This window comes from Nicotiana sylvestris, chromosome 5 (genome assembly GCF_000393655.2).
Source record: "Nicotiana sylvestris chromosome 5, ASM39365v2, whole genome shotgun sequence".
Classification (NCBI taxonomy): Eukaryota; Viridiplantae; Streptophyta; class Magnoliopsida; order Solanales; family Solanaceae; genus Nicotiana; species Nicotiana sylvestris.
The window spans coordinates 138,024,511-138,036,899 of record NC_091061.1 but is presented as its reverse complement, the minus strand read 5'-3'; the positions used below and the strand labels follow the sequence as shown (position 1 = coordinate 138,036,899).

General features: G+C 38.5%; 1 protein-coding gene across 1 annotated transcript; it reads left to right on the top strand.

Annotated features, from left to right (window-relative positions):
• Nucleotides 1–766: 766 nt before the first annotated feature.
• Nucleotides 767–11,428, top strand: LOC104234881 (E3 ubiquitin-protein ligase RKP). The gene is made up of 11 exons (XM_009788516.2): nucleotides 767–1,072; nucleotides 1,476–3,177; nucleotides 4,386–5,201; nucleotides 6,205–6,365; nucleotides 6,509–6,647; nucleotides 7,301–7,384; nucleotides 7,741–8,025; nucleotides 8,150–8,281; nucleotides 9,174–9,373; nucleotides 10,144–10,345; nucleotides 10,757–11,428. The coding sequence occupies exons 2-11, from the start codon at nucleotides 1,675–1,677 to the stop codon at nucleotides 11,057–11,059; spliced, it is 3,825 nt and encodes a 1,274-aa protein (XP_009786818.2). The 5' UTR covers nucleotides 767–1,072; nucleotides 1,476–1,674; the 3' UTR covers nucleotides 11,060–11,428.
• The last annotated feature ends 961 nt before the right edge of the window (nucleotides 11,429–12,389 follow it).

Genomic DNA, 12,389 nt, shown 5'->3' with positions numbered 1-12,389 from the left:
TAACCGGCCAGGACCATGGCCCGTACGGGTACAAAAAATCCCAACCCAGCTCGCCTCGGCCCACCCGTTTAACACCCTTTATTTTAGATCAGTTCCTCTTTTTATTTGCCACGTGTTTCCATACACTCCTAGGGCTTGTGTAGGAAACGCGCCGAACAGGACCAAGGCAAGTTGGGCTGTTAAGAACCTAGTCCCCACACTCGGTCTATAGTCATCCTTTACATTCTCATTTCCTTTTTCTATTTTTTCCTTTGGCAATATGTTCATAACACCATGATTTTGAATCACAATTTCAAGATCTTTTCAGTGTATTCTTAAAAGTTTTATTCATGAAGAGAATAAAACATGATCATAGACATCAAATTCAACTCGTTAATTTTTTGTTTGATCATATTCTTACAAAACAAAATAAGTATACAGTGAAATTTTATATAACAACCTCATTTATTTTAAATATCTTAGCTCTTAGAGCGAAGAACATAATATAAATATTAGTTTCAAAGAAAACTTGACCATTATAGTAAAATATTATTATAAAAGATGAGTGTTATTATAAAATTATACCATATAAGTCGAATTACAATGTTTCTATGTGTTAACCATCAAACAATACCATTAGCGTAGAAAAATAAAATTACTATTCATGAAAAGTAAAGTTTGAATAAAATTATATGACTCGGGCCACCACTGACCACTGCTCGTAGCCGCCAGGGGTTGGGGGTTATTGCCGTATGGTCTGTGCCCCCTCCCCGTAGGCTGTAGGTTCATTTTCTTCTTTACTTCCCAAGTTTTTGGCAAGCAAAACACACACACACAAAAAAACCCCAAAACAGAAAGTTGAAAAAACAAAACCAAAATCAAAATCAAAATCAAAATCAAATCCCAACTCTTCATTTCCTCTTCTCTCTCTAACAAAAAAAAAACTCTTCTGCTTTCTCTCTCTTCATTTATCAATGGCGTACTTGAATAACCCCACTGTTCTTCAGCCGCCGCTTCTATTTCTTTGAACCAACACAGCTTAAAGCAAAAAAAGCCTGTCACTTTGCTCTATATGTATAGTATCTTCTTACCTGTAAGTATTTCTACTATTTTCAGTTTTTTTTTGGCGTTGAATTTTGAACTTCCGTTATTTCTGTTTCCTCTATGATAGCTTATACCTATTTATTTATTCGTATTTGTTTTAATTTTTTTGTGGTATTTTGTACAGTATGAATTGTGAATTGAATTCGACATTGCTACTATTTAAGTTTTGATTTCTGGTTATGATTTCTTCGAATTTAAGCGGTGGAGTGAGATGAGAATATGCAAAATCGTATTTACAATACTGCTATTAGGTATTTAGTCTGTTTGAACGATCATTAGAGGTAAAGTGCAATTAACTGGAGGTCAAAGCTCAAAATTTCATTCTAATTGGAGTTTAGAGCCTTTATATTTTATTTATCAATTTTCTGAGTTTGTTTGTTTTGCTTTTGTAGGAGAAAGGAGCTGTAAGTTTTATTGCTTCTAGGGAAATATTCAGTGGATTAGTTTCCTTTCCATTTCGAGATTTGGATTTTTCGGTGGGCAGTTGAATGATTGATATCTCTGCTTCTCGGTTTTGACTGGAGACTTTTGATGCTGTTTCGCGGTTGGGGCGAGTGAAGATTGATTGCTGTTGGAGTACTATTCTTGCTAATGGCAGAAGACGGCATACGTATTGGTGGCCTTTCTTCTGGGTTGGCTGTAGTATTGAATGGCGAAAATAGGAAGGAGAGTTCCCAGAAAACTCGTCTTATTTCGTATTGTGATGATTTTGGCGATCAATCTGTGGAGAGAACCCTTGAGCACATCTTTGATCTTCCGTACAAATCTATCAAACCACTTTCTAGTGCAATAGATGCTAAAGTGGTTCGTTCAGTCATAAAGAATGAATTCCTGAAGTACCAAATGAATATGAAGACTGGTATGGAGAGAAAAAGAGAAGGGGTTTTGACTGCTGCTGATGGTTGTAAACATCAGGTTACTCAAATAGAAGAATCGAGCATATGTGGTGATCTTCGAATAGTCAAACCGCCCTTGCTCATGGAGAGTCATTCTTTATTCAGCAGTGCAAGGGCCAATGCTTGTGTCTGGAAAGGGAAATGGATGTATGAAGTAACTCTTGAAACTTCTGGTATACAACAGCTAGGCTGGGCGACTCTTTCCTGCCCATTCACTGATCATAAGGGTGTGGGTGACGCTGACGATTCATATGCATATGATGGAAAAAGGGTCAGTAAATGGAATAAGGAAGCTCAGTCTTATGGTCAGCCATGGGTTGTTGGTGATGTGATTGGATGTTGTATTGATTTGGATGGTGATGAGATATCATTTTACCGAAATGGAGTTTCACTTGGTGTAGCATTTGTTGGTATTCGTAAGATGGTACCTGGATTGGGATATTATCCAGCAATTTCTCTTTCTCAAGGTGAACGTTGTGAGTTAAACTTCGGGGGAATTCCTTTCAGGTACCCAGTGAAAGGTTTTCTTCCCATTCAGCCTCCACCAACCAGAAGTTCACTTGCTACTGATTTGCTTAATTGTTTTGGAAGGCTAATTGAAATGCAGCGTGTGGGAAGGGCAGAGTTCAGTTCTGTTGAGAAATTGCGAAGATTGAAAAGGTTTGTGTCATTTGAAAAACTTTCTCATCCTGTCTCTCGTGGGATATGCGAGGAGTTATTCTCTGCACTTGCTGCTGAAGATGGAAGCACAAAGTACATAGCTTGTGGCCCACTTTTATCACTGATAATGGAGGTCTTTAGGATACATCCTCCACATGACTATATGAGTTTGGACAGCATACTCGATTCTTTATTAGAATTCTCAGAGTCAAGAATTTTGTTTGAACATATTATAAGTGCACTTTCGACCTTATGTAAAACAGCACCGTTGAGCCTTACAGACTGTCCTTACTCAGGTTCATATACATATCTGGCTTTGGCATGCCACATCTTAAGGCGGGAAGAAATGATGATACTGTGGTGGAAATCTTCAAATTTTGACCATTTGTTTGAAGGGTTTTTGTCGCGGAAGAGTCCTAACAAGCAGGATCTTCAAAGTCTGATGCCTTCTGTATGGTGGCCTGGCTCGTGTGAGGACATGTCAAATGAGGCTAGCCTGGTCCTGACTACAACCGCTTTGTCAGAAGCAATTAACAAGGTATTCTATTTGTGAATGGAACTGAACTTATGTTGGCATTTTATGTGCTTCTCTCCTCATCCTATGCTGTTCCATGCTCATGTTGGCTCTTAGTCTAATATTCCTACGTTATACTTGAATGAGATGGTGGGTATTCCAAGAAGGTCCTGTAACAAGTTAAACATGACTCATTTGTTCTGTAATGTCTTTAAAGGATACCTGAATGGAATATTGTTTGTTGAAATGGAAGCTCTAATCCTTTAATATGGTAGTCAGCGATGTAAGGAGCAGCTGATGGTTGATGTCGTATTCCAGTTTCACTATTATGATTGAACTGCTAGCTGAGGAGGAATAACACCATAATTTTTGTATGTAGCAATTTAAAAACTAATTCAACCTGTCAGCCAAAAGTATGACTTGACCATTAAAATTGATATTTCTCACTTGATCAAGTTTAATAGGAACATTTATTCATCCAGCAATTTGGAAATTATTGCAATTCTTTCAGCCAGATGTTCCAGAGCTTTGGCTTAAATTGTAGCGCTCCTACTTGATCCAGTTTTTGCACTGAGTTGCACCTGTCAGAATAAAGAGAAAAAGTTTTGGTTGACTTGCTCAGGAAATTGTACTGAATCTTCATCCATAAAGCTGGCTTTGGACATCTAAGTAAAAATATTACTCCATGACGCGCATAAAAACAGAGAGGAAATCTAACCTTTTGGAGCCTTGACAATTCTTATTTATGTTGCTTGGTTTTTTTGTTGGCAAAAGGTGGCATTTTTAGATAAAAAACACCAAGTCATTAGTCATTTGTATTCAAACTTTCCATGTAGTTCCTTAAATTATATGCGTATCTTCCCAATAAGGCTGTGTAAGTAACAATACTGCACCACCTAGTCCGGCATGATTTTGGGTGGCTAAAGTCTTACGTTCTTCAATATATTATAGTTGCTTGGCTGCTCTTTTTTAATCATACATTTGGACGATGATATGATGGATTTTAGTGCATATATGGATCATCTTTTTGCCCAGCTTTTCTGTTTAGCTGGCTTTTAAAGTTGCCTTGGTTCCTGTACTAAGTGCATCAACCAATTTTTTGCTGATCATGTTTCATCAAAGAATCATTGCATCACATATGCCCATCCCTTCTACTAGAAAGTCTAGAAAGGCTTGCTATTTCGTTAAATATTTCTTCATCCACAAGCAAATTCAACCTATTCCTTCTGCAGGTTGAAGAGAAGCAGAGGGACCTCTGCCGCCTGGTAATGCAGTTCATGCCACCTACAGCACCTCCTCAGCTACCTGGCTCTGTATTCAGGACATTTTTACAAAACATTCTACTTAAAAACAGGGGTGCAGATCGAAATTTGCCGCCTCCTGGTGTTTCAAGCAATTCTGTGCTTGTTTCTGTGTTTAGTGTCATACTCCATTTCTTGTCTGAAGGTTTTGGGGACATTGGTGGTTGGATGAAGGACTCTGGAGCATCTGATGTTGGTTTCCTACACAGAGGAGGCCAGCAAAATTTTCCTGTAGGCTTGTTTCTCAAGAATGATCCTCATCGGGTTGATATTCCTAGGCTTGGTGGTTCATTTAATCACCTAGCAAAGTCCCATCCTATTAGTAGTGAGCAGCAGGAGGAAGTGATTCGGTGGGAAGAAGGGTGTATGGACGATGAAGAAGATAGGGTTACACATCTAAGTAAGCAGAAGCCATGCTGTTGCTCTACTTATGATGCTGATTTTACAAGAATATCAAAAGATCCTATCAGACACATGACAAAAGGTTCGCGGGGACATTGCAGCTCTATTCGTGAGAGGTCTGCTCATGTTGCTGCAGAATGCAGCACCAGTAGTTTGAACGATGACATAGCGGATAAACCAAGTACAAGTGACCAATCTGAATCAGACTTTGGCTTCCGTCCTATGCAGCAAATGAGATATGTTTCCAGAGAGAACAGCGTTTCTTCAGCAACACTGAAAGAAGAGGAGCTACTTGATGCCATGCTCTTGCTGTATCATTTAGGTCTTGCACCTAACTTCAAGCAGGTGACTAGATTTTCCCCTTACTAAAATGTAGTGATTAAGCTACCTTTTTTGCATATAATATTTGAGTGGCGCAGATGAGGTAAAGGCACCATGAGTTAGATCTCTTGGCTGTTCCCCATTGGCACTTCGTGAAATGAAGGGATTTATTTTGGTGGCGTTTAATTAAGCTATTTTGCAGAACCGTAAGCTAAGGTAGTGGCCTTTGATATGCATTTCACCTCTTTGTGGCCCGAGTAAAGTATTAAAAGCAACCACCTGATCAACATTTGGCCTTGCGAAATAATGTCCTGTATATGATTAATGATTAATGATCGCGTGTTTCTAAGTTGTCCTGCTTGTTTGAAATTAATGTCCTATGCAATGATTAGCGATCTCATCTATATTTGTTGTCCCCCTAGCTAAGGTGTTATATGTTAGTTTGATAGTGTACTGCCTGAGGGAAATGTCCAGAAGTCGAATTTCATGTTTCAAGTGCTGGATGTCGGATCAGTTATATGTGCTGTCTCTCTTCATGAGAATGTATTTCATGATATGGTAGGTTTCAAAATAGTGGCGAGGTTGATGGCCCTAGCAAATAGTGGGGGCAGGATTTGGGTAGGTTGACAACCAGTGTAAAATTAGTCTAACTATGATGAATTCTCTGATACCGAATAGAATGGACATAAATTGAACGGAGTGGATATAGAGGATTCATATGACGGATTCATGCAAATATGGAATTGACGGATTCATTCAAATATGAGATTAAGGCATACTTGATTGATATAGTAGGTGCGGAACTAGTTCTATCTGCTTCTCTCTTGTGTGAGGACATGGCTCCTGATATTTTCCCTCATTTTTGGTTAACATTATTGATTGTTCTGTCCTGCCAGTTGAATCAACCTTTCTTTTCTTATTCCATTCTGACGGCACTTGAATTCATTGCTGCGGAAGAACACTTTCTTCCTTGTCACGTTTCATGGATTCACATCATATTTGAATGATTCTCTTATTTCAATTGTAGGCGTCATCATATATGTCTCGGCAATCACAGTCAATCTCTCTTCTAGAAGAAACTGATAAGCAGATCAGAGAAAAAATTTGCGGGGAACATGTAAAGCGTCTGAAGGAGGCTCGTAGCGTATACAGAGAAGAAGTAATGGATTGTGTCAGACATTGTGCTTGGTAATATGATCATCACATGTTTTGTTGTATTTCCAAATAATGTTTTGGCTATTATGCATCAGTATATTTTCCATATTAAATGAGTAGCTGCTGTCTGCTTTCAAGGAGGTATAGCTTAGCTTTTGCTGTTTATCATCTAACAGGTATCGTGTTTCTCTATTTTCTCGGTGGAAGCAGAGGGGGATGTATGCAGCATGTATGTGGATTGTTCAGTTGCTTTTAATTCTTAGCAAAGAGGACTCAGTCTTCATCTATACTCCCGAGTACTATTTGGAAACCTTGGTAATAAAATTTCCTACTCTGCATACTATTTTGGAACTCCACCATAATTGGCCCTTTTCTTGTATCAAAGAGTGACTCATCGTTTGTATATATGCTTTACTGCACTTTTTATTTTGAGCATGAATTTTTTTCTACCTCTTTGCTAGTGCCGCTTGATTTTCTTCAGGCGTGGATAGCGAAGCCGAGAAGGACCTACAACTTTTAGTGAAAGACAGTAGCCAAGTGAACCAAAAACTTTTTCTTGCCTACCGTTTTCCTGCCATCCTTGCTTCCATCTGCCTTTCTATCTCTGCACCTTTCATTACTAGGCTGCTGTGTTTGGTAGTTTTAGGGGAATGGGCTTGAATGGATCGAACAAACCTGACTTATCGTATATAATGTACATTGTGGTATTTGTACATTCTGTTTTTCCCCTTCCTTTCTTTTTCATGTCCGATCTGCAAAGAGAAAGGAAGAGCTTGGAGAAGAAAGTTTAAACTGTTATCTATATGTAGCTGTATTTCTGGGCATAGAAATATGGAAAATGCTTTATGCTTTCAAATGCTCATCATTAGCAAATATTTTGCCTGCTATTTTCATGCCATTTATTTGGTCGGTTTGTTAGTTGCCACAATTTTTGAAAGTAATCTTCCTTTCTTTTGTCGCAATGACAGGTGGACTGCTTCCATGTACTTCGTAAAAGTGACCCTCCTTTCGTCCCTGCTACAATATTTCTCAAGCAAGGACTTACATCGTTTGTATGTCTCAATTCTCCATCTCTCATTCGTCTCTCTCTCTCACTCTAGACACATGCTTTTTTTTCTATGGTACTTTTAGGACTAAGTCTATAATGCCAGTGGTATTTGCATAGTTGCTTATTTTAATATGCTGAAATAGAATGCACCAACACCCTCTAAAGCTAACGTAACAAAAGAGAAGTATTTATAAGAAACAGTTTTTGGACAAAAAGATTTTCGTACTATAGCTTGGTTGGTTCCGGAATGATCCACATGATTGATGCTAGATTGCTTTTGGTACTTGTTTCCTGTTATGTGCGAGATTATTTAGCTTCATTTCTTTTACGTGTATTTGCTATTAATTTTTCCTTCTTCAGGTTACTTTCGCTGTCACCCACTTCAATGATCCAAGGATATCCAGTGCGGAGATGCGAGATCTTCTTCTGCAGTCTATTTCTGTCTTAGTGCAGTACAAGGAGTTCTTGGCTACTTTTGAATGCAATGAAGCCGCAACGCAGAGAATGCCTAAAGCACTACTGTCTGCTTTTGACAATAGATCTTGGATTCCTGTAACAAATATACTTCTCCGGTTGTGCAAGGGTTCAGGTTTTGGTTCATCAAAACGTGGCGAATCATCTTCCTCTTCATCAGTTATATATCAGGTGACTTGGTGATAATTTATCTTTTGTCTTGACAGTTATCATTTTTATCCTGCTTATCCCTCCTTCCCAGGAAAAAAATTAGAGTAGCTCGTAGATCTAATTCTGCTGCTTTGTTAATGTGAAGAAATTATTGCGGGAGGTTTGCATTCATGATGAAGAATTATTTTCTACTTTTCTGAATCGTTTGTTCAACACTCTGAGCTGGGCAATGACAGAATTCTCAGTTTCGGTTCGCGAGATGCAGGAAACTTACAAGGTATTATTCCCTTGAGAATCTAATATCCTTTTATGTTTGGATCAATGAAGAATAGGGGATCTAGAGAGGGTACAGTTCATTGATTAATCATTTACCTACGTTTTTTTTGTGGTAGTGCTATGTACACCAAAATGATGTCCTGTTTTGTCCTATTTCAGGTATTTTGGAAAAGTTAATATTCATACTCCTTCTCTTTTAACCAAGCAAAGGATTACATTAGCCTTCTACTTTTACTTTCCCTCCTCTTATCCATCTCTTTTCACCTGACCACACTGAGGAATTTCTGTGTATTGACTTCTATTACATTGTCTTTTTGTTGTATGTCATTTCTAATTTGCCCGTGGTAATAGCTTTTGTTATTTTCTGATATGTTTGAGAGGTTGTGTTCCATATGAGAGAGTATGGATACAAATTAAAGGATTTTGAACCCTGCATGTTTTATTTGCCTCCGGAAACTTTTTTTTGGGTATACTTAGTGAATTGCTTTTGACCCTTCCGGGATAGGAGTAAGGTCTGCGTATACTCTATCCTCCCCTCCCCAGACCCTACTAATGGGATTTTACTGGGTTGTGTTGTTGTGATGATATTCTAATCATGGTTTCTTTAACGAAGTCATCTAGTATAATATGTAAAAAAAAAAGGAATATTCTCGACAGTTCTTACATTAAAAAGAACTTAATTTTCATCACATCTAGGTTTAGAGTGTCTACCTACGTTTTACAAGATATTTGTAGTACCCGCGCGGGGGGGGGGGGGGGGTGTTTTTAAGTGAAGGCGACTTTTTACATACTGTCTACACAGGTGGAATAGTAGTTTATGGATTGAAGAAATCTTTTGTTGCTGTTTTTTTTTTCTTATGTCTCTTTTAAAATGTGTCAATTGTGCTTTTTAGGTGTTGGAGTTTCAGCAAAGGAAATGCAGCGTCATATTTGACCTATCATGCAATCTTGCTAGGGTGTTGGAGTTTTGTACCCATGAGATCCCTCAAGCATTTCTCTCTGGAGCAGATACAAATTTGCGAAGGCTGACTGAAGTTATCGTCTTTATACTAAACCACTTAATTTCTGCAGCTGATCCTGATCTTTTAGACCTGTAAGTTTCATCATTTATGTTAAACACCTTTAGTGTTTTGATTAAATATTTATAAGGCATCTTTCGAGTGAGGGAGTATGGAGTTATTTTTCCTGCTTATTTTGTTTCTGTCTCCGAAACAACCAAAGATGAATTATTTGAATGAAAACATTGATTTATTCTCCGGACGAGTTGAGCTGCTCCTTTATGAGATCGTTTCTTTTCTGAATTAGTTGGCTCACGTTCAAATAGTAAATTGGCAGCCACCATCTCAAGTAATGAGATTGATACCTTTTCTCAATGACCTAGAAATCCCTATGGTTTAGCTGGTCCATCGCTAGTTCGCATATTGGAATGAAACGCGGTGGAGTATGGGCCCGTCCCTCGACCCTTCTCCCATTTATATACTAGGCCTTAATCAGCAGCATGGTTCGAATTGATGTTGTGCCTTTATCGCACATCTAACGCTTTACTTGCTTTACCTTTGAATCAAAGCCCTGTGGGCTGAGCAATGAGATTGATATTAGGAGAAAGGAGTGAAACCTGATACTTCTGACTAGGAAAAAATAACTTTCAATTTGCAGACTTGCATTTGACTTAAAAAATTCTGTGCTTGCCTTCATCTTAGTCCTGCATTATCAAAATATAGTTGGTTCTTTGCATTTATTTTTATCAAAACGAGATGTTTGCCTGTTAACATGGTATTGACTATTGAGCCCTTTTCTCTGTGTGTGTGTTTTTGTGTTGTTTCCTTCAGTTGTTTTTGGTATTCAGTTGTGTTATTCTTGCAGATTCCTAAGGCGTCCAGGTCAGTCCCCAGAGAAAGTCAATAAAGGGATGATTTTAGCACCCCTTGCTGGAATCATTCTTAATTTGATCGATGCTAGCAGGGAACCAGAAACTGGGCAGAATGACATGGTTGGGATTTTTGCCAGTATGGACTGCCCTGATACTGTAGTCTCTGGATTTCAGTATCTTTTGGAGTACAATTGGGTTAGTCGCTATTCCACTTCATTAATTTGATAATTCCCTAGGCTACTTCCAGTTTCACACTGGTATGAAAAATGGGTTTAGAGCCAACGAAATTGCTTCTGTTTTTGTTTTTCTGGGTACTATGATTTTAGATTTGGCAATGAAAAAGCAGAAAACTAAGGGAGGGATAGAGGGAGAAATCACCTAGGCCTCCATGAGGTAATTTTGCATTGAAGATCCCAAGATTAGGTGGCTTTTTCTGCTTCTCTGATTAGATATCCCTAGCTAAAGTCCTGAAGTAAACGACATCTCTGTGCTCATTTGCTGTTTTTGGTGACTGCTTATGTATGCGAATGTGTTTTTAAGGGTTTCAATAGTAATTGCTTTTGGGTTGCCTAATCTGTATTCTAACTTTCTTTTCACGAATTTCAGGCTAGCTTATTCAGGGGAGCTGATTATCTGAAGAAAATCAGGCAACTGGAGAAATTTTCAAGTCTGCTAATCTGTCAGTCAGAGGTGGTAGAATTTGAGAGAATAGGATATGGGGGCGAAACAGATTATGATGACAGCATCTGCTGCATCTGCTATGCATGTCAAGCAAATGCTCAATTTGTGCCCTGTTCTCATGTTTCTTGCTTAGGCTGCATTTCCAGACACCTCCTGAATTGTGAGAGATGCTTCTTTTGCAATGCAACAGTTTTAGAAGTTCTCAGGACTGATGTAAATGCAGATTGAGATCATTTCTCGAACTTGGAAGAGCAAGGATGGACTAGTAGGTGGGTTTCTTTTTCCTGGTGATTGGTGACTTGAACAGTGGTTAGACATAGGTTAGTACTCAGCTGAGGGCTCCGAGCTGTGAATTTTGCTCGATGAGTCCCCATAGAGATGCAAGAAAGATCGTAGTATAAGGCTTATGCCTTCAGGTAAGTTATTTTTTAGGCTCTACAATTTAGAATAGAAGTCATAAGCTTGGTATATATCTACCAGAGAAGATGGAATGGTAGGGCGTTGCTCTGGGTAAAAGTTTTTGTAGTGAAGGCAAGGGCATTGTTTTGTGAATATATGAGGTGTCAATTTGAAGAAAATCCTTTTTCTTTTGTTCAATCTTTTTCTTTGTTTTTTGCACTTTTGCGTAACTTTGGCTCGAGCTTGTTTGTACAAGCTGTGAAATGATTTGATACAAGAGAGGTAGTAAGCTTCAAGGGTTCACAAGGAAAGACGCACGGAGAAAAATTGTGTTAGTACTTTTAACTACGTTGCTTCTTTCCGAGACCTGTTTTCAGCAGCAAAGGTTGGTGAATAACCTGAACATTGCAAGTCCTGTTTGGTTTCTGGGCAAAGGGGATAAAGTCCCCCCCTCCCCCCCAACCAGCGGCGGACCTAGGATTTGAGCACGACGGGGGCACCACTGTGTGCTTGTCTAGCGATAAAATTCGGCGTGCAACTCTTGAAAAACTTAATGATTATAATGACTTATCATCCAAGTATAAACAAAAAGAAGTTCTAAAGAAAAAGAAAGAACCAAACAGAGAGAAATTTCTTCACAAAATAGGTGCTATGGAATGGGAAGGTGTTTGATTAAGCATGTTTCATTCACCCTTTAAAATTTCTTGTTTTTTATTTTTTTTTTTAAAAAAGAAGGTCAGTGATCAAAAGGGCGTTCTGTTAATTTGAGCTAGATTGAACAATTAAAACACTACATGACACATGAAGAACAATTTCCATTGATTGAATTGGAAGAATCTAGAGAGAGAAAGATCAAGCTTGGCAGTAGGAAGAAGGCCGGTTATGTACAAGTAAATTTGATTTCTACTATATAACAACCTATTTTTCTTATACAACTAACTACCCCCAACTTCCTATTATTACATTTTAACCCCTAACTCTCAATACTCCCCCTCAAGCTGGAGTGTTAAAGACATCAAACACTCCAAGCTTGGAGAGTAGTAGCTGATGTTATAGTGTTCCTAATCTCTTTGTCATCAAGTCAGCTAGTTGTTGCCTGGAAGGAATGTAGTTGGCAGTGATCAAGCATGCCTTGATTCTTTCTCTTACAAAATGACAA